The sequence below is a fragment of the Fundulus heteroclitus genome, chromosome 12 (assembly GCF_011125445.2).
Source record: "Fundulus heteroclitus isolate FHET01 chromosome 12, MU-UCD_Fhet_4.1, whole genome shotgun sequence".
In the NCBI taxonomy this organism is placed as follows: Eukaryota; Metazoa; Chordata; class Actinopteri; order Cyprinodontiformes; family Fundulidae; genus Fundulus; species Fundulus heteroclitus.
This window is the reverse complement of record NC_046372.1, coordinates 38,129,729-38,150,990: the sequence shown is the minus strand read 5'-3', so window position 1 is coordinate 38,150,990 and position 21,262 is coordinate 38,129,729. Positions and strand designations below refer to the sequence as shown.

General features: G+C 40.7%; 1 protein-coding gene across 1 annotated transcript in view; it reads right to left on the bottom strand.

Annotated features, from left to right (window-relative positions):
- Positions 1-207: 207 nt before the first annotated feature.
- Positions 208-21,262, bottom strand: part of dock5 (dedicator of cytokinesis 5) — a 75,864-nt gene continuing 54,809 nt past the window's right edge. Inside the window, exons 27-51 of the mRNA XM_036144568.1 lie at positions 18,839-18,934; positions 18,583-18,681; positions 18,051-18,221; positions 17,837-17,937; positions 15,256-15,314; positions 14,845-14,999; positions 14,631-14,716; positions 14,226-14,382; positions 13,078-13,118; positions 12,911-13,001; positions 12,669-12,788; positions 12,356-12,445; positions 11,981-12,085; positions 11,532-11,673; positions 10,345-10,426; positions 10,149-10,233; positions 9,900-9,986; positions 9,642-9,818; positions 4,005-4,088; positions 3,757-3,894; positions 3,366-3,529; positions 3,073-3,187; positions 1,676-1,835; positions 1,342-1,460; positions 208-1,211 (exon numbers count right to left, since the gene is read on the bottom strand). Of these exons, the coding sequence (XP_036000461.1) occupies positions 1,128-1,211; positions 1,342-1,460; positions 1,676-1,835; positions 3,073-3,187; positions 3,366-3,529; positions 3,757-3,894; positions 4,005-4,088; positions 9,642-9,818; positions 9,900-9,986; positions 10,149-10,233; positions 10,345-10,426; positions 11,532-11,673; positions 11,981-12,085; positions 12,356-12,445; positions 12,669-12,788; positions 12,911-13,001; positions 13,078-13,118; positions 14,226-14,382; positions 14,631-14,716; positions 14,845-14,999; positions 15,256-15,314; positions 17,837-17,937; positions 18,051-18,221; positions 18,583-18,681; positions 18,839-18,934 (2,808 nt within the window). The 3' untranslated portion in view covers positions 208-1,127. The remainder of the gene's footprint in view (positions 1,212-1,341; positions 1,461-1,675; positions 1,836-3,072; positions 3,188-3,365; positions 3,530-3,756; positions 3,895-4,004; positions 4,089-9,641; positions 9,819-9,899; positions 9,987-10,148; positions 10,234-10,344; positions 10,427-11,531; positions 11,674-11,980; positions 12,086-12,355; positions 12,446-12,668; positions 12,789-12,910; positions 13,002-13,077; positions 13,119-14,225; positions 14,383-14,630; positions 14,717-14,844; positions 15,000-15,255; positions 15,315-17,836; positions 17,938-18,050; positions 18,222-18,582; positions 18,682-18,838; positions 18,935-21,262) is intronic.

The following is a 21,262-nucleotide window of genomic DNA, read 5'->3' as shown; positions in this document are numbered from 1 at the left end:
AAGATGGAAAAACTGGGTATTTAGCGAGGAGGTAGACGTTATAAAAAGTTGGATAACCATTGCTTTTAGGGGTATTTAAGAGGTTTCCCTGCAACCATTCATAATACTTAAAGAACGATCACATTAGGTTTAAGCAAACTAACTACCAAACACTTGAGGGGAATGGATTTCAGTCGCAACAGAAAGTTTAGTTGTTTTGTTTGTTTGTTTTTGGCTCTGGCTATATATTTAATGCAGATTTGACAGCGCTATCAAATATGGCAACACGTCCCACCAAACGCCACCACCAGTGCAGTGTAGTGTAGTCCTGGAAGCAGGTAAAGCACTGGGTTCATTATGAGCAACAACGACAACAAATGCAGCATCCGCAGCACATTCAATAATGCCATCCAGTGTCTCTGAAAACATGACGGGTTGGGAAAAAAAGGTTGTGCTTATACAAAATGAACGAAACACAATCAACAGACACAACGCAACTACAAATCAACCCAACAGTTACCTTCTGTACACGGTAATCCCTGCGTCTTGATCAAGTCTGTCATTTATCCGGCGCAGCTTTTGTCTCCGACTGTATAGGGAATGCTGTCAAACAGCTGGAGGCAAAGTGAGTCATCCAGTGTCGTTCCATACACGAAAATAAAATAAAAGCACGACGTCGTACCACTGCTCGCTTCTTTTGTTTGCGACTGATTAAAAATAAAATGCACTGCAGTGACCCATCTCTAAAGGATGAGTCTTCATTACCTCAATAAGTCCACAGAATCTTAAGACTGTACCTTAAATATGTCCCAAATCCTGCATCCAGCTCTGCTATTTGATGCCATGCCCTTCCTATCCGCTTATCGCTACAGTAATCGTCCAAATTTAAGAACAGAGGACAACTTGGAAACAAAAAAAAAGACCTGAAAGAAACAAATTACTGTTGCAGGAAGTGGAAAGAAGAAAGCCCTGCTACCCCCCCCCCCCCCCCCCCCCCCCATCCCTGCTCTCTGTACCCCACTGTGGCGTTTCCATGACGCCTAAAACCAGACTTTGCTTTCATCACGGTCAAATCAGAGGATTGGTGAAACTCTGACGCAGGTGCGGAGGGTCTGCCTTTTGGGGGGGGGGGGGGGGGTGCTGCTCTCCTATGAGGGGAACATTGATTTTCGAGTCTTCGGAGGAGGTGGGGGGGGCTTGTTCTCAATTTTCGCGGGTAACGGGGGGCCGAACTGCGGGGAAACACAGAAGACGGTTCGTGTTAAGACTTTAAATAAAAATACAAAAACAGAATATTTCCACATTTATTCGCCATTAAATATGCATTAGGGAGGGGCCGTCGTTTCCTCTGAGCAGATGTACCTCTGAAGAGATGGCATGGTTGTCAATCTCGTGCGGATGTTTCTTCGGAGGCATGGGTGGGGGAGTCCCTGGGGTGTCGATAGTATTGACATCATTGTCGCTGAGGAGTGATGAATAACCTAGTGCGGGAGGGAAGAAATAAAAGCTCCTTAGACCACATCCATCTGTGCATATGTGTGACCTGATTAGCTCGGCAGACCAGAATGTGCTTACACGCGGAAAAGTCTGCCGCGTTCCCTCTTTATTGTGTGAAAAGCACAACTTTAAGAGGAAAAAATAAAGATGCTGGCGTGCAGCGCCATGCTTCTCAGAAGAGGAGCTCTTTGCTACGTACTGGAGCTGCGCGGAGTGTTTGGAGTGTGCGGGGAGGCGGGAAGCGGGCTGAGTTGGTTAGACAGGCTGAGCTGGGATGAAACGCCCTGGAATAGGGAGAGGGTGAGCCGTCTGTCACCTAGTTGTAAACTTTTGGGTCTCTGCTGCTTGTCAGGGGAAACCTAAGAAAAAAAAGATATACAGGAAAAGCACAGAAGACCATAAGGAATGCTCTGTACTCACTATTATACTTAAAATAACTTTATTTCAGTTCAATAACAATACAGTCACTTGCAAAAAGTATTCATATATTGATCTTTATCACATTTACAACAGCAAACTTCAGGGTATTTTATTGGGATTTTATGCGACAAAGTATGACGTGGAAGGCAAATAGTACAGTTATTATATACCACACAAGTGTGTCATTCATTTGTGTTTAGCTTGCTTTACGTACTGCTGTACGTCTAAATAGAACCCACTGCTACCATCTACCTTCAGCAGTCAGCAGGACAATGACCCTAAACATACAACCAGAGCTACAATGGAAGGATTTACATTAGAGCTGGGTGACGTGGCTAAAAACAGGCTTTTCTCCTTGTAATAAACCATTCTAATAATAAAATTAGAAGTGTAGCATCTTTCTAAATACAAACTAAAAGAGCTATTTAAAACAAAGATTATTAACAACTAATTAAGAAAATTGACAAACTCAACACGCAATTGCATTTAGCACTATGGAACATTATGCGAGTAAAAAAACGAGTAAAAAATTACACTTTTTTACAACTATAAATAAATGCATGTATAAATCCTCTTTCTAGCAGGGTTTACCGACGCAGATATGTTTCAGTACAAGCATAAAACAAAGACAAACAAGCCCAAAGGTGGTAATCTCCTCTCTGTCTTAACTGTAATGTAACGCCTACCTTTATTATTATTGTCATGTTCTGTTCCTCAGTATAATATTCTAATAGTTTATTTTCCGGCAAATCAAAAGGATCTTAATGTGTTTAAATGCCCCGGTCAAAGTGCAGGTCTAAATCCAGCTGAAAATCTGTGGCAGGACTTGAAAATTGCCCTTTAGAGGCCCTCTCTGTTTAATCTGACTGAGACTGAGCAGTTTTGCTGAAAGAAAAGGCAAAATATATCTCACTAGATATGCAAACCAGAACAGACATACCCCAAAAAATGTGCAGCCATAATTAAAATGAGTGGTTCTACATTTTTTTTTGAAAACTAAGAAAAGCCTCTTCTTCCACTATTTAGTTATGCACTAGTTTATGATGGCCCTTCACATAACATATACAAACATAAGGAGTTATAACGTCACAAAGGTGAAAAATGCCTGGCAGTATGAAAACTTCAGTATGGCGCTGTAACGTAGCACAAAGTGTATAGGCACAGTTTAGGCCTCACCTCATCGCTGTCTGACTGCTTCTCCAGCAGGACCTGGGATTTGCTCACGCTCCACTCCTTCCTGTTCTTCCGAGCGATCCTGTTGTCTTCCTCGGAGCGGGACAGAACAGAGACCCTGCGGTCGCCGCGACAAAGCGACAGAGAACCGTTAGGGAATGACCCGAGGCGGAGAGACAGGAGCAGCAAAATGCGTACCCAAAGTGACAAATGACATCGTTTTTATACAGGAAAGAAAAAAAAAAATCCATGTCTGAATATTAGTCGGGGTATTGTGTTGATGCAGCGGCACTAACTCATGGGAGGGGTGCCCGTCCGAGGACGCAGACCAGCTGGAGAGACCCGAGGAGGTGCTGGACAAGGTGGACGCGGTGGACATGCGGCGCAGGGTGGAAGACATGATGTAGGGCATGACGACGGAGCCCACGCGACTCTTCTTCTTCTCGGTCAGGGAGCAGGGCTGGGACACACAAATGGGATTAAGCGTCACTGGGGTGCAGGGGGAATCTTGGCAGGAAGATGCGGAGTGACAGGCGAAGCGCTGGTTGCAATCCCCGGCTAAAGGAAGATTTATGGTCCTGTGCTAATATAATGTACACTATCCTTTGAATGAGAAGCATTTGATAAGGCCAGTAGCTAAAGTTGGCACCCCGGCGCATGAAATTGAGTTTGCAATTGGCAACGCACCAAGGTTATGACGCCATAAAGCTTCTCCACTTTCTCCCGAAGATCTTGGAAGCAAGTGACTATACGGTTGTGTAAGGGCTTGAGCTGCTCCGACGTCTTCTCCCCGTGGATGCGTATCCCATCCTCCAGGAGAGGGATCTGGGGGTGGAGGTGAGGTAGGACAGAAGTAGAGCACATGCACGTGTCTGGCAGAGGAAGAATAAAAAAAAAAAAAATGGGATCTTGCCAAAGATGGTGGAAAGATGTACCTGCAGGGCGATGAGCTGTTTAAGGACCTCGATGCGTTCGTGGTCACCCGGGTGCTGTTGGATGTAGGCGTCGGTGAAGAAGGCCTGCAGAGGAAGGAAACTAGGTGACAACTTGGCAACGCGTTAAGCACGCTCATTTAAAAATATGGCTGCAAGCAGCAGTGAGCAGGCTGCCACCATGTTATGAAGAGGCTCCCGTGTGAATAGGACGCTATAAACCCTTAACAGAAAACAAGCCAGACACAAATAATGTCAGAGAAAAGTCTAGAGTTACATGACCTTACTGTAGCCTGGCCAACGTTTGACCGCATTTATGTGCTCAACAATATCCTGCATTTAAACAGAGAATGAGTGCAAAGTCACTTCCATTTTAATAAGATTTAAAACCCTCTTTCTAAAGTTTTACAAAAACTATTAAAACTAGATATTTAGATACAATGTGTAAACAGACACTGCCCTTTTTTCTCTCTGTCCAACATTTAATCAAACAAACCCTTTCCTGCTTGAAATCAGTTAGAATGACCAAAATTAATAAAGTTTGCCTAATGTCCAGGTAGTAACACAAATAGCATTTTTTTTATATATATTTCTTTCTATATTCTCAATTTCTGATGTTTAGAAACATCTGCCTGGTATTTGATTGACATGTCTTTTAAACACTATGACCTGGATTAATACATTTAGCTACCCCTCCAGAAGGTTCTCACTATAGTTTACTGAAGTTTTGGGCCATTCCTCCTAAAAGAACTGGAGGAAGTGAATCAGGTCTGTAAGCTTGCCTTGCACCTTTTCAGGTTTCACCATAATTCCTTCTGTAGGATTCAGATCAGGACTTGTTGTGGCCACTTAAATCACTTGAGTGTGTATGCATACGGTACATTGTACATTTAGAAGATGCCCCCCTTCTAACAATAGGGGAGGTCACGTTACATGGGAGAATGGCATGTACCTACAGCTTAAAAGAAGTTCTCCCTCTCTGGCTTTGAATTAAGAGAGCTCTCTAGATCAAGACTTGCTGGAGTTAGTTCCACATTTCCTGATGTCACAATAGGCACACCTCAGGGCTCAGTCTTGGAACCTACTGTTCACAATCTACGTAATAAATCTGTGCACAAACCTTTTGAATCTCTCCTACCATCTTTATGCGGATGATACTGTTGTATAATTCTGTTCAAAACTCAGACATTTGAATTTCTGCAGTCTGCCTTTGACGCAGTGCAGATCTATCTGGAGCAATAGAAATTGCTTATGCTGAAAAATATAAAGCAATGCTTTTTTTTTTAATCCATCAGTTTCTTCTGAGAACAAATCCTTAATTAAAAGCTAATTTTTAAGCTAGTCATCAGTTAAAAGCACCTGGGATCAATTATTGATGCAGCGCTTTCTTAAACATTTGATCTCCAAATTAAGGGTGAAGCTCGGTTTTTATTATCCATTATTAATCATTTGAATGCTATAATGAGAAGAAAAAAAACACTGTAACCCTTGTTTATTGCCTGTTTATTTTTTATGTGTTCTCTTCGCTGGAGTGGCCAAAAATAAATTTCACCACAGTAACACGCAGTGACAAAGAATCTTTGAATCTTTATTACAGAAAGAGCCCTCAGAGCACTGAAGCCTCTGATAACAGCAACATTTCTGCCTTTAGTTGATTATGGTGATGTTGTGTATGAGTGGTTCAACCATTTGCCTACAATCGTTGACTCTGGTGTACCACTGTGCTCGCAGATTAACCACCGGTTGTAGTCGCCTCACCCACCACTGTGAACTGTATGCCGATGATGTCTTCCTTGGGTTAAGGTGCTATGCACACTGGAGGGCACTAGTTTATAAGGCTTTTATTAGCTTGGTTCCTACTTATTTATGTATTTTTCCTCGGATGAAAGTGCTATGACTTATGGTCAAATGACATTTCTCCGCTCCTTGTGTTTGAACTGAAATGGGGAGGAAAGCTTTCCATTGTGTGGAGTGCCCTCCAGTCTGAACTGAAACTGTCAGTCCTGGTTTCACTGAAAGCCTTCCCCTCTGTCTTAAGAAACTGACAACGGAAATCCTTCAAACACTGCCTATATTTTAAATCATCATGCTTGCTGTTAATTTTATATTGTCACTGTAATAATAACGCCTGCATTTTATTCGTCAAATTGCTCCCAGTGTATATATTTTATTTTAATAGTTTTGTTAATGCCCTCTGTCTTGTCCACTATGAAGCCTCAATCTCAACAGGTCTTTTATCTGGATAAATAAAGGTTTAATTTTAAAAAGATGACCATATGGTCCATACTTGTATCTGACTGTTTAAACAGATGTGCCATCTTTAGGCATCTAGAAATTGTACCCAAGGATAAACTTGATTTATATAGGTCCACAATGCACTTCCTGTTATCTTGGCTTATTAATTTAGATTTTTAATGGCATCACATAAAAAAGCCATGTTTAGAGTGTTGCTTTAAAATAAACCCACTGCTTCCACTTAAATCAAATGTGAAATTATTCATCAGAACCTTAGAAAACCACAACATCACTATTTTGGGCATTTCACAGACAGTTTCTAGGCAAAGCAATGACACTGTATGTAAACTTCTGACTTTGAAGAAAGCAGTGAAAAAAAAAAAAAAAACGTAAAAAATATGTGGTCATTAGTCCGGCATTTAGCTAATAAACATAATCCGTAATCCTGCCTGACCTCAAAAAGAAAAGGTTCTGTCTGACGTATTATCAGATGGCGAGCACAAAGTTAAACTTTTTTTATGTGTATGTAAACTTCTGGTTTCAACTGCATGTTTAGTCAAAAAGAAAATAATTATAGGTCTCAGTATTTCTTTTCTTCTAACAAAAGTATTCTGCTTCGCCTGTTTTGTAACAGAGTGAAAGCAGCGTTATGCATACATTTTGGGCGCCCCAGCAGAGTCAGAGGAAGAAAGCGTACACTTGGTGAAAGGTTTTGGCAATGAGTGGTAGTTTGATATTGTTGTGGCCATAAACACCCTGTTGAGCCTGCCCCAGTTCAAGGCCAAAGACCTAAGGCTAAAGACCTATTTGTTCAGTACGGCCTTTGATATATGAGAGTTTTGCCCCCCTTTAAAATGTGAACTTAATTATAGTTACATTTACAGTTGATGTATTATCATTATCCTCATCCTCATCATTATTATTATTATTAATTCTGTACAGCACGTTGATCAATCTGTGGTTGTACAGCGCTTTAGAAATAAAATGATTGATGATCGATTATAAGGAAAAAAGGAGGATATGAAGCTGTAGGAGCTGAAGAAGACATTGTCTGTTACTGTAGCAACAGAGGGATGAAACATCGAATTCAATTCTGGGAAATGGGTTTCTCTCAGTAGTTGCTTTTTTAACCGGAGACAAAACAGACTAGAAAATGTCATTTATTTTGAAGCAAATCTTTACAAAAATCAAAAAGGCTCTTCAGCTATTCAGTACTGAGGATCCTAGTTTACTCATGGCAGATAAACAGAAGAAAGCGAACGACAACCCTCTTTGGTGTCAAGGTTGTTACTGAAGGAAGACTTGAAGTTAACTATTCAGTGAATTCTTTAAAATTGAAGTCAGATGAATTAAAAAAAAAAGGTGGAAAAGGCTCCTAAAAATGTAACAGTAATCTTTGTGGCGAACCTATCTGCTGTAGATCTAGGCAATGACAATAGAGAGTGAGATTGAACACATCACAGCAAAGCTGCTCTGCCGGATAATAAGAAGTAATTTTATCCACTTAAGGTGCTTCTACCTCTCATGGAGTACACCAGGTTTGAAATTGCTGGCACCCTCTTAAAATCTCAGAACAAAAATCTAAATTATCTAGAGAATAAACACAGATTTGTAGATTTATATACAGTTGAAACCACAGGGTTATATACACTACATAAAAAGATACAGATGCTTCTCACTGTCTGACATGAAATCTGAATAATCTTTATATATTTTAGGTCTGTTAGAATTAACATGTTTTTCCATGTTTTCAGCTTAAAATCCTTTGTGTGGCTGCGCACACACTTTTGTTAATGTGTGTCTGCCAATAGGTGCCGTGCTTCAAGAGAGCAGATGGCTACTTATGCAGCTACTTAACTCTGTTTGAAAGAGAAACTGAGTTTCTGTGACTTGTGAAGGAGATGGACCGAGCTCAACGAATCTCCAAGAGCGAAACTGCGGCTTGCTCAGCGCTCCACATGTGACCAGGATGCAGACCCAGGAATCATTTCATATTCTGTATCAGGAGAGCTGAAATGGAACAACCTGATGAAGTGACTGCATAACTTTGGTGAATATTCATAGTTTCCAGCTGCCGTTAAGCAAAGACGAGGAAGAAAGCTTTGGACTAACGGCAGAGGAGCGAGTTACCCAAAAATGAGGAAGACGAAGAACACTTTGTGTCTCAAGTGCTCAGATGCACCATAGTCCAGTCTTAAAGCGCAAACTCTCTCCTGAGGATGGATGGATGGATTATTTAGACACAGAAAGAGAGCAGCAGAACATGGGACACATCGGACACGGAGTGAGTTTGAAAAGTTAAAAAAAAACCTGATACATCATACTGAAATTTAAGCCGTGTATCATTTAACCTTCCATTTTTAGTATCCAAACATGATTGTGGCAGATAATTCATACCTGCATAATCAAACTCTGGTCTTTGAGCTAGAAATGCACAATCTCTTCTTTTATATGGTTGATTGCTGCTATACCTGGAAGATTTCTCCATGAGATTATTTTTATGATAAGGTAATGAGAAATGTTATCTTAACAGGTGCCCATAAAAATCTTTTTAAAAATTTCATTTAAAAAAAAAAAAAAAACAGAACAAGCAATTAAAAAGCAGAAATACCATTGTGCATGATGCAACTTGCAGACACAGAAACATGAAGGGATGGAAAACTTAACATTTACCAGTTTTGTAAATGATAACTGTTTAAGGTAACTAAGTTTTTGTTTGTATGAGTGTGTGTCTTTGTGTTACCATTAAATTTGGTGTTGTCATTTTTTAACTACTAGAACTGAAGTCTGGTTGTTCTTGTTTTTTAATCCTTTTTTTTTTGGATTTGCCATGTCTTGGATGACTCCACCAGCATAACACAAAAGGTACTTATTTTAGATAGATAAGAAATTATCTAACTTGCATTAAAACCAAAATATTTCTCAGCTAAGTTAAGCCTGTACTGGCCTAAGATACAATATTGAGTTTAAATGGGGTTACACGATGACTCAGTTAAATTATGCATTTGATTTGATGCTGTTCAAATTAAAATTACCACCTTGCGGCTGTATGCCTCTCCAGTTCACACCCAGTGCCACTCAGTCTGACCTTTTGATTGCTAAATGTCACCACATTATGATTCTACCCAAGCAGACATTTGCGAGAGATCGTGTCCTTACTACCTTATGACTACTTAAGTCTTAACCAAAAACATGCTTGGAAAGGGCAAAGTGGCAGCGACCTTTGGCCACCCGAGCCAAATGTGGAGAGGCTAAAAAAAAGTCACTAATGTTTGTTCTTTAGATACTGAATATAAAAAAAAGGATATGCACATAGACGACATTAAATATTTAAGAGTCCAGTCACTGGAGGCAGAAAAAGTGCCCTCTGCAGCAAAACTGTCATATTAAATTACAAAGCCAGACCTTCTCGTAGTTGGAGAAGCCGCCCATGACGGCCGGGTCAACAATGCCGCTCAGCATCATGGACAGCGGGTTGACGGACAGCGACCGGTCGCAGGCCTGCTGCTGCACCAGGTTGCTCAGCTTCTCATTGGCCATCTCCATTGTTTCTATGGCATTCATCAATGGACTGATCTCCTCCTGACCCACAGATAAGAATCCTTCATTAATTAAGATTTAACAATACAGCAAGCAGCTTTAGAAATAAGGGCCGCTTCTCACCACTGAGACGGATTTAACTTCAAACCACTTGAGAATCCCAGGGAAGCGGTAGGCAGAGATGTAAGTGGTTCTCTCAATCCACATGGTCTGCAGGGCAGAATATTAATGTCATACTCAGGTGGGGACATTTTCATGTCTTTATTAATCTTCAGAGAATACCGTGTGCTTACACGAAACATTTTTTCCTGCTACAAGGTTGTGCTTTCACATCATTTGACATCTTCAAAACAAATGTAAAAAGGTGCTCACAGCAAACTCGTTGTCCGGATCCTTTTCGCCTTTCCTAAAGGGCCTGGAGTACTGGAACTTGTCCACTTCATTGTATCTATAATAGCTGCAGGGAAACAAGAAAGGACAGCGATAACTTAACACTCTGCCTAGAGAACTGTGCACCCTCCCCCATTCAATAGAAAATACATCAGTCTTTAAATGTGTTGTCACACACTTTAATATCTGCTCTGGAACCCCTTTGTCTTTAAACCGCTGTGGCACTGTGAGAACTGGCTTCACAGTGAAGGACTGGATGTCTGTCCAGTTCAGCTAAGGATAAAAACCAGAAACTGGAAAGAAGAGACAAGACAAATTGGTCTGAATCATTCCTTTTTTTCCCCCTTTTTCATTTGTAGCTGTGAGGCTGCAATTAGATAGAGTGGTACTTGAAGTTGAATGGCTACTAAAGTAAAACCTAACATCACATACTGTAGAAAGCTGATAGTTTACTCTGTGCACAATGCCAAGCAAATAACCTGTCAAATCCCCTGTTGAATATTTTCAAATTTTGTCATGTTCACTTCAATATATTTTATTTGGATATGCTTTAGCTTTCCTTCTCCTAGAGACTAGACTTTTCTGCAGATTCATTTTTAAAACATCGGCCCAAACTCAGTCAGATCAGACCAAAAGGCTTTGTGGAGAGAAATTTAATAGATTGGTCACAAATTATCATTTGGATTTGGTTCTGGACTTTGACTAGGCCATTCTATCACCTGAATATGCTTTGACCTAAACCCTTCCACTGCAGCTCTAACTGGCTGTTGTCCCTCTGGAAGGTAAGCATCTGCCCTATAGTTAGGTCTCCAGCAGCTTCAAACAGGGTTTCTTCATGGATCGCCGTATATTCAGCTCCTTCCAGCTTCCCTGTCCTTGCTGAACAAAAGCATCCTCTCAGCACGATGCTGCCATCACCATGTTGGCCAAAAAGAAATAAATCTGGGTTGGTCTCATCTACCCAGTGCATCTCCTAACCACCTTTCTGTGACCCTTCATGGCTTGTGCCATCTTTTGGCTTTCTTTCAGTAATGGCTTGATGCCACTCTTCCACAAAGGCCAGATCTACTTGTCCTGTCAACAGATTCTCCCATCTGAGCTGCAGACCTCTGCAGCTCCAACAGAGTTACCAGGAGACCCTTTGCTGCTTGTTTTGACCTGACAGTCAGGTTAGGTTTAATTAAAAACCATGTATAATTTATAATTTCATTGCATAAATTATATTTGTTCCTCTTCACAATAATGCACTATATAATCACAATGAAATACACTGAAAAATACAGCGATTATTAAGGTGAAAGGGGGCGGAAAAGCTAATAAAAGCTTCTAATCGGCAACGGCGTTTCTGTGGTCACTCAAGGATACGCTGCCCAGGTGAGTTACAGATGTCGTCTCCAGGGGGCGCTGTGCTCGTCATCCGGGCTGCATTTGGGAACTGAGAGAGCAGCTTTAAACTGAAATCTTCCAGCCACTCATACTCTTTGCCTCGATAGATGAACATTTTGTTCTGCAAGATAAAAAAAATGAAAAAATATCATTGTGCAACCCATCAAATCAAAGCCTATAAATAGAAAGATCTGTCATCAAGGTTAATTTACATACTTGATGGGGTAGGGTGGGAGAATGATTAAAGCTTCAACATGACTGCATTCATTCTGATATTCTCTTGTGGCATCAAAAAGCCAATAACCTTTATTGGAATTATTGCACATTGCCCCAATAAATATTTCAAAATGCCAGCTCATTGCATAAGCACAGCAATATGAGGTTGTCTCTGAGTCTCCATTTATTGAAACAGGTAATCATTTTCTTACCCTGAGGAAAGAAGGGAATCCAAGGCCGTAATAACCGACAGCAAAGTACTCCGGCTGTGGCCGCATTGCGTGCATTATTTTCTCATAGAACTTGGCTTGCTCATTCTGTGACAACAAAAAGCAGTGAGAAAGCATGATGTAATAAAACTATGTTGCAAATATGGCAGTGCTTACAAATTGGGGGTGGCATCCACAATGCAGCTTAAAGAAGAAAGATTTTTGTCTTTGTAGGTGGTTGAAAAATGTACTTTTAGAGTACTAAATCTTCCACATCACAAGTTTTATTTCTTATAGCCCATTGCAGCACCAACACTCCCAGCAGACTTGTTCGCACGCTTTAAGAGCGATGATGTTTGAATGACCCCTTGCTCTTACCAGCAGCCCGCTCAGCTCCATGAAGTCGAACATTTGGCTCTCGTGCATCTTGGCCAGCTGCTTGCCCAGCTCAATGGCCTTCTCCCACATCTGACAACAGAGGGGATGTGCGCATTTAAGTGTTGCGGGATCATAAAACATCAACTTAGAAACAGGAGCAAAACCCAGACTGCCATCTGGCTCCCACCGCTCTGTTTAACAAATGGCTGGCCATTACAACACGACGACCTGTGGCTGGTATCTGGGCTGTAGCAACATCCTAATGGGTTTCTACACGCAACTACAAAGTAGAAAAAAAAAACTAAGCAGTTACCTTGCCCTTGTCCAAGTAGCATATAATCTCCTGGAAGAGCCTCTCTTTTAGCTCCTGTTGGGTCCACACGGGCTCTCCGTCTCGAGGTATCAGATGAGGTGCGCAAGGTTTCTCTGACCACTGCCGAAGCCGGACAAAAAGTACAGAGAAATTGGCAAAGGCTGAACTAGAAATTAATGAGAAGAAAATCGAAACCGGAATTTCTCGGAGTCCTTGGAGCAAGGCTTGCACGGGGAATAGACCTCTAATAATTCAGCATGTAGCAGCAGAGTGTATGCAGCCTCCGTGTAGTTTTCGCAGTCCAGATGCAAATCTCGCAGCTTGTACAGATAGCTGGTTACGAGAACAGAGACGTTAGATACAGTTAAAGGCCAAACCTTAACAGCCTCACGGATTCCTCCTGACTCACCGGATATAAATGTCCTCTCTCTTCTTTTCTTTGTAGAAATTCTACAGGAAAAATAACAATTTTACAGGTTTTTAAAGGAGTCATGACAACAAATCAAATTTTTCTGAGGTTTTGGGGGTGTAATATGATCTGCTGTGCAGTGATGAGGCCGTGTGAATGTCAGAAGTGAGTAACAAAGGACCTGCTCAGGGGCAGTCAGCTTTGATGCTTCGCTCAAAAATTTTCAGATCAGAAAAAGGGTCGTCTTTCTACATAATTCGTATTTTCCAATCAGAGCACCCAATCAAGCAAAAAAAAATTTTTCGTTGCCGAGGAGAGCAGCTCTCTGCCACAGTCACGGCGGTGAAGAGCTGGCTCTCCTCTGCATATTCCTGTGTCGCAGCAGTGCTACCACAGCGAGCTCCCCGCCACGCCGCGGTCTATATTTCAGTCCCACCGTGTTGAATCACAGCGGCAGGTTAAAGCCTTTGGTCAGCTTGGCCACGCCTGTCTGACTTCTTGCAACACAAACACTTCCACTAACCATAAAACCATAACAATGGAGTGTTGTTCCAAGAAGGACGGTGTGGATGGAGGAGGAAAATGTTGTGGGGGGACCGCGTTTGAACGGTTTTCCAAATATGGTTGCAGCCAATCAGAGTGCAGTCAACTAGATAGAGCCGTATATCATTACCACAAAACAACATGCTCACATTATGCTCAAGTCCAAAAGTGGACTTCTACAGTTTTAAAACAGCTTCATTCTTGTCAGTTACACAAAAAGCAGTTTATTAATTACTTGGGAAGTTGAGGTAAAATCAATCCCTTTCAGGACATAAAGGGACAGGTTTTCTATTATGATAAATGTTTAATAATCTTTTAAATTACCACCTAATTCTAACCTGTCAGTTTTAAATATTGCTAAAATTGTGTTCACTTATTAAGACAAGAGTTGATTTAAAACAGTGGAAGTCCGCTTTGGCTCCTCTCTGACCAGCTGTTAGCATGAGCCTCTGAGACACTCTAATCTGGATTTTTAATTAAAGAAGCTGCCTAGAGAGTTAACTACCTGAGCTAAGACAGCTGCTTATAACCTTCAAACAGAACCTGACTGTAACCATCCCTTTTACTGTCTTCCACTGAGTGCAGACTACAGGCTTAAAGCTTACCAGCACATTGACAGTGCAACTCATGCGGTGCTCGGGACTTTCATCATGTGTGATGGTGCGGTACGCCAGGAGATTCTCCAGCAGGCTGCTCAGCAGCAGAGCCAGCTCTTCTCCGGACTGGGACAGGTATCTGTGGCGTCTGCAGTGCTCCAACAAGCTGCACAAGCAAACATGAGTCCATCATGAAATTCAACCCAGAGAGGTTATGTGTCGAGGAGCTGTTTGGCAACTGATTAAAATCATAAATCATGTTTTTTTTATTGGAATCTTCTTAATATGCCTTTGCAGTGCAGTGTGCTTTTAAACTAATTAAAGTATTTTAGCTTTGCATGACGCTCTATGCTTCAAAAACAACCAACTAAATCAGGGCAAATAATTTCTGTTTGATCTGCTACTTTGCCTTACATTTTCTCCAAAAGGACTTTGTACTGTTCATCTCCACGGCCTCCTTCTACTTCTTGATCCAGTTTTGTTATGAGTTCATTCTCAAACTGCGGAGATAAGAGGGAAATCAGAGGGGAGCAGACATACAAATTAAATGGTGGGTTGTATTTGTCCTAAAAAGTGAAATTCATGCAAGGAGGACCCACAGGGCTGAACTCCTGAGGCAGCATTTTACCTTTTCGAAAGAACGCGCTGAGCTGAAGTTGTGCTCACACTGCATCATATCGAAGAAGATAGGAATGGTATCCTTCCTGAGCTCTGGCTCTGGCACCAGCGTGACCTCCAGAATGGGGCCGACCATGGAGGGGATAAACTTCATTTTGTGGGGGCCTGAGGGACGGCAAATATTATCACGCAGAAATATTACAGCATGACTTGAGAAGGCAATATGCTGCCTCTTCAGGTCTCAACAAACAGAGGAGGAATCTAATAATGTGCCTCAGAAACCACCAACAACAGCACACTTTGAAACTGGACAATAAAAAAATATTGTCTAGTTATTCCCCCTCGCATCGCAGGCAGCCACCGAATAAACAGTTGCAGTAAGTCTACGACGACTGCAATGCTATCAGAACACAATGCTCACCGAGGTTGTACCACATGTCTCGGATTCTGAATCCCATGGTCTTCCTCATGTCTCCATATCTGAAACACAGTCAAATCAAGCAGTTTGAGAAATTTCTTTCTCTCCAAGTTCAATTCAAAACTGATTATTGATAACCCCGGTAAAGATGTGTGCATATTCTTAAAATAATATCCTTTGATAGCATAATCTCCCACAGGAAAATGTCTTTGGTGAACCACTTCTGTGTAGATTTAGACATCGGTTTTGGAGCTCTCTGGACCTCTCCTGGACTGAAAAACACCTATCTGGCAAAGAAGGCCAAACAATGGCTCTTCTTTCTCAGGAAACTGAAACAGACTGAAACTCTCTACCCAGTTGCTAATAACCTTTTATAGAGCTACAATTGAAAGCATCCAGTGTCTCGTCATTACAGTGTGCTAAGGGGGCTGCACGGCACAGGTGAGGAAGGATTTAGCATGGGTGGTGAGAACAGCGCAGGGGATTGTGGGATGCCTTAAGCAGGATCCGGACACGGTTTCTGCAGCACGAGTCCAGAAAAGGACCAGATGTACAGCCACAGATCCCACCCAACCTGACAATGCACCGTTTGTCCCATTTCATCAGGTTAACAATTCAGGAACATTAAATGAAAAACTAATAGACTTAAAAACAACTTCTTTCCCAAAGGTCACCTATATAGCTCCCATTCAGCCGTGCTGCATGGCGTCGCAACGTCAACTTCTCAACCAAAACTTACTGATGTGCTCAGAAGGCAAGGATGTGATGACAGAAAAGCGGAGGGCATTACGCAAAAAAAATGTAACATGGTAGAATAAGGCATGATGCCTGTAGCCCAGTTAATGGTGAGAGCTTTCATGAAAATTATAAACATTTCACTTATGCTATTCATCATATTTGTTTCTACTCAGTAACTTAAAGTTACATTTTATCAATAAGTCTAAGTTCAATAATGTGAGAGAAAACAATAATTATTTATTTATTCTGTCAGGTGGCTCAGTAAATTAATATTTAATGATGTGCATCTTTTTAAACTCAGCATATTGTTAAAAAAGGGCCCTTCATTTTATAAAAAGGACCCTCTTGATACAAAAGAAAACTCTGATTTTAAAGAAAATTGCCGCTTATGAATGAAATGGCCGCCCGTGAAGTCCATCGATAAGATTAATCAACCTTAGATTATCTCAATAATCAATGACTTGCATCCCTAATTTGCACACATTTAGCTTCTCAAAGGGTGTTTTGACATCCATGGAAATTACACAGTTCTTTAACTTGAAGATTTCAATTTTTGCTAATGACCATCAGCACACTTTTTAACTTCTCAGGAAGAGTTTATCTGGTACATCCAGGCAATGGCACAGTGTTTTACATTGTCCTGGAAACTGACTGCTCTACCTGTCCTTTTCACTTGAACATCAATTAACTTGAACATTTCTACTATGGATGCTTTTAGCAACTCAGGAGGCGCAACTTTAACATTATGTCTTAATTTGTGGCTGTGTGTGAATTCTAAACCGGTGTCTGAACAAACACTCATGGTTACATAATCACAATAAAGACTTGATTGTTGCTACACCATGGTTCAAGTACAGGGCCTTGTTTATGGGTAGAAGGAGAAGTAGGAAAGATGAAAGGCAATACTCAAGGTATAAAATGAGGGGTTCAAATTGGTGAAGAAGTGAATTGATCCAGAGCTGTGTAATCTTATTGTTACAATGGAGACTTGGTGACTCCAATATGACACTTTTTGCTGCAGTTCACAAAGAGTGAGCTTTTGAGACTTTTTTTACACACCCTTATAATCGTGCATATGCGGAGGCAAGATAAATGTGTCTTTTTTCTAGCTGTTTGTCACAGCTTTAGGTTTTTATAACTTTGCTTTTATGGTTCTGAATTTAGATATATAAGCAAGTCTAAGCTTGAGTCTGTCATGTTGTCTCTATTTAACAAAATATGGAGATCAGCTAAGATCTATGGATAGGAGATTAATTCCAAATAAAATTTAATATCATTAAGAACTTACTAATAAAGATTCCATAAAATAAATTATAGACAAATAAATATGTATTAAATCAAGGAATACTGAATTAAGTAAAAATAAATAAATCTTGAAATAAAAAAATAAGTGAATTAATAAATCTTGAATTAAATAAATGACAAAAATGTAATAGATATTTTGTATTATTTCATGGGGGCATTTATTTATTTGATGGAATATTTATTTAGATTATTTATTAATTCATTAATTTTTGCTTTAATTGAATGCCATGTTCTCTTGTAGTTCCCATTTTGTTGAATGGCATAAAGGAAAAGAGCCTCTGGTTCCGATTACTAATTAAAACTTTCTGCATGCTATAAAGAAGTAAAGGGGGGTGCGAGTCAGCAGAAAACAGCTATTATTTAACAGATTTACTTATCCCCTACTAAATCAATGCACTCAAATTAAAGGTTTGATTTTTCTAAAACTTTCAGAGGAAGATTATGCTAATGCAATTAAAAAATCTATTTTAAGGTTGTTTCCACATCTCTACCAAGGGTGGCAAGAATAAACTGTTATAGATTATATATAAAAGAATCTCACTTGTTCAGGATCTTATTTCGTTTTTCCTGGGAGAAAGATTCCAGCTGCAGCGTCTTGTGAGTGAGGAATGCCACGGTCAAATGAAAGTAATTATTCCACAGCTGCAATGAAAACAGGCTTTTAAAACATTAATACTACAAGCATCCAAGCCTGATGTGGGTTTAATAAATGGTTGTTGCTGCTCAGGTGGGGGGGGGGAGAAAACCACACAGACCTGCAGTTCAAAGTGTGCCTGGTCCAGGAAAAACTTGTTGAGTACGTCCGAATACTGGTTGATGGCCCTCAGGAAGACCTGCATCTGCACCAGGTTCATCACCATCCAGTCAGCAGGGAAGACATTTCCCATGAGGTCCTTAAACATAATGAATGTCTCCATCAGGAAGTCCTAAAGACAGAGGAGAGAAATAAAATCTTTAATGCAAATGCATCAGTTCTGTCTCATAAAGGAAATGCACTGAGTAACAGCGGTAGAGATCAAAAACCACACACACACACACACACTACAGGTAAATCAGCTGCACCGCTCCAGCATGTCAATCACACACAGTGCCCCTCCCCCCCAACCCCCCTTAGTTTAATAGAGGTCCAGGAACATCCTGATCCTGTCAGTTTAATCAAGAGCATGAAATGCCTGTGATCAATATTCCCTTAAGGAGCAGTAAGTGGCCGGGGTGGTTTATTGCCTGTTATTGATGAGATGCTTCGGGACACGATGTAGCCAACAGTGGAGGAACCGAGACACTTACAATGATATCCTGTCTCGTTTTGAAGGTGCTGATGTAGTGGGTGTAATGCATGTCATCCATTTGCTTCAGGATGGCCGTCATGCAGGCAAGATAGTGGCCCTGCCAAAGAAGCGACAGCTATTACTCAACAGATTTTGCAGAAAATCCCTTCCTCGAAAGACCGCATTTGCATAATAAAAGGGCACGTCGCACTAATTCGGCTGTTGTTAGCGCTGTTTGTTGGGAAGCGTCGGAGACGGAGAATCGGGGGCCTTACAATGAGGGGGGAGGACCTGTCCATGCAGATGACGGTCCGGTTAACCCTGCGAAGGAGTCGCTCCATTATCAGCTGGATGTGGGCTCTGGTCGGACCCTGCATGGAGAAGACAGTTATCAGCTGAACACGCACCAGTGTTAAAAGAACCGATGCTTTTATTATTTACAATGTGCCTCCTACATCCACAGCTGTGATGGTTGGACTTTTGGAGGTAAACATACTTATCAAAAAAAATTTGTCTTTTGACACAAAAATATAAATCTTCTCAAATAGTTTGGTAATGATTAAGGGATTTTTATTTTATTTATTTAAATCATATAAAAAGTACTAGTTAAACTGTATCTGTAAATTTGTAAATCTTCCACACTTTCTCATACTATGACCACAAACATCAATTTATTTTATTGTGATCATTATGTAATAAACTGATATAAAGTAGATCAGAGTTGTGAAGTAGAAGGAAAAGAATTTAAAATGTAAAATAATTAAAAAAGTGTGGTGGGCATTTAAATCCAGCCTCCCCGTGTCAACATACAAGACAGAGGCACAGAGGAAGGCATATTTCCACATTAGTTTCAAGTCTAAACACGTTGCTCTGCATTTAGTTCCACTCATCTTTCCAATAACTCAGACCAGCTTTCCTGTCCCTGCTGAAGAAAAGCATACCCACAGAATGATGCTGCCATCACCATGTTGCGCCATGGAGTGGATGGCCCTGCCATGGTAATTCACAGTTGCGCCATATTTATTCTAATTTTAGATCATGGATCGATCCTGGGAGGTCAAGAGGTTGCTTTATAACCCGTCCCTGCTTCAGACGTCTCCTCAACGTCCTGCCTGACCTGTCTGCTGTGCTCCTTGGACCTTATGATGCTGCCTGTACACTAATGTTCTCTAACAAACCTCCGAGGCCTTCACGTAACAGATCCATTCATACTGAGAATAAATTACCCAGATAGACTCCATTTGCCAGTTGGGTGACTTCTGAAGGCGACTGCTGCACCTGATTCTATTCAGGAGAATCGGAGTAAAGTGGGCGGAAAATAAATGCATGCCACGTTTTTCAGATTTTAATTTCTGAATCAGTTCGCTCACCATGTCTTGTTTCACCTCCACTTTCCAATCAACACAACTTTGTGTGCAAAAAAAAAAAGAAAAAAAAGTAATTTAATCTCTTGACTGAGATTTTATCTTTCAGGATGAGTGACAAAACAATCACATGCCTTTTACGAAAACCTCATAGGGGCACCAATTAAACAAAGTCATTCGTTTTATAATAAAACCTAGAAGGTAATCTCCCATGTCAGCAGCCTGCAGTACCACGTTCAGCAGGTATAACTGGATCTAGATCTTAAAGTTCTCTGAATGTATCAGTTTTCTCCATTCTTGTGAAGAAATTTGGCCCCCACCATATTATATATATATATATATATATATATATATATATATATATATTATACAACATTACTTTGCGTGTTTGAACTGAAGTGCGCTGGCATTTCTCATGCGTATTCACTTTATACAGCAGTTCAATCAGGTCCTAGTCTGGACTTTGACTGAGCTTACAGCAGCAGTGGGATTCTTTCATAGCCATTATTTTATAGATTTACTGCGGCACTTGGGATCAGCTGACCCAGTTTCAGAAAAGCTTCCGCTGTAGCACAGATGGCCTCACATTTCGCTCCAGAAAACTTTGCTCCACAGGACTGTCTCTTTGTCTGCAAGGTGTCCGGGTCATGTGGCAGTAAAATCAGTCCAAATCATTAGCTGTGGAGGAGTTTAATGCTGCTATGCTGTAGATGGGTATTGCGCTCATTTTGTACTTATTTATACAAAAAACATTTTTTTTTTTTCCTGGAAGTGTTGTGATTGAATCAGATTTGACTTCACAAACATGCACTTTCAATTTTCTTTACTGACAAAAGAGGGTTTCTTTTAGCAGCTCTACCAGTCGACCTATACTTGTTCTGTCTTCTTCCATGTTAACATGCTGAGTCTTGCAGGGATTAATTTGCAGCTTTCTGGCTTTTTCCTGGGAATTTTAAACAATCTGATCTCGGGGTAAAATTGCTGAGCTCCTGACTGAAGAAAAGATTGAAAGCTGTCCAAAATGCTTTCACTTTCACTTCTTTTGGATGGACCGTCATATTGATTGACAGTCCTTTTATTTCCCAGACAGGCGGGTGGCCACAACTGCCTCTCATAAGTCTTTCTCCTTAAGTCTTGGGTCACCGTACACCTAAATGTTGTGTACCAGGAAAGTAGCCATCTCTTTAAAAAGTCCATTTCGTCAGCATCCTCTGCTCTGAATGCAAAAACCTACTTAACAAGGCAAATCATCCTTGGCATTTTAAGTAGTATTGTATATTTTTGACTAATTTAACAGATATTTCAACAGAATTTTTCACTTTTTGATCTCAGTCT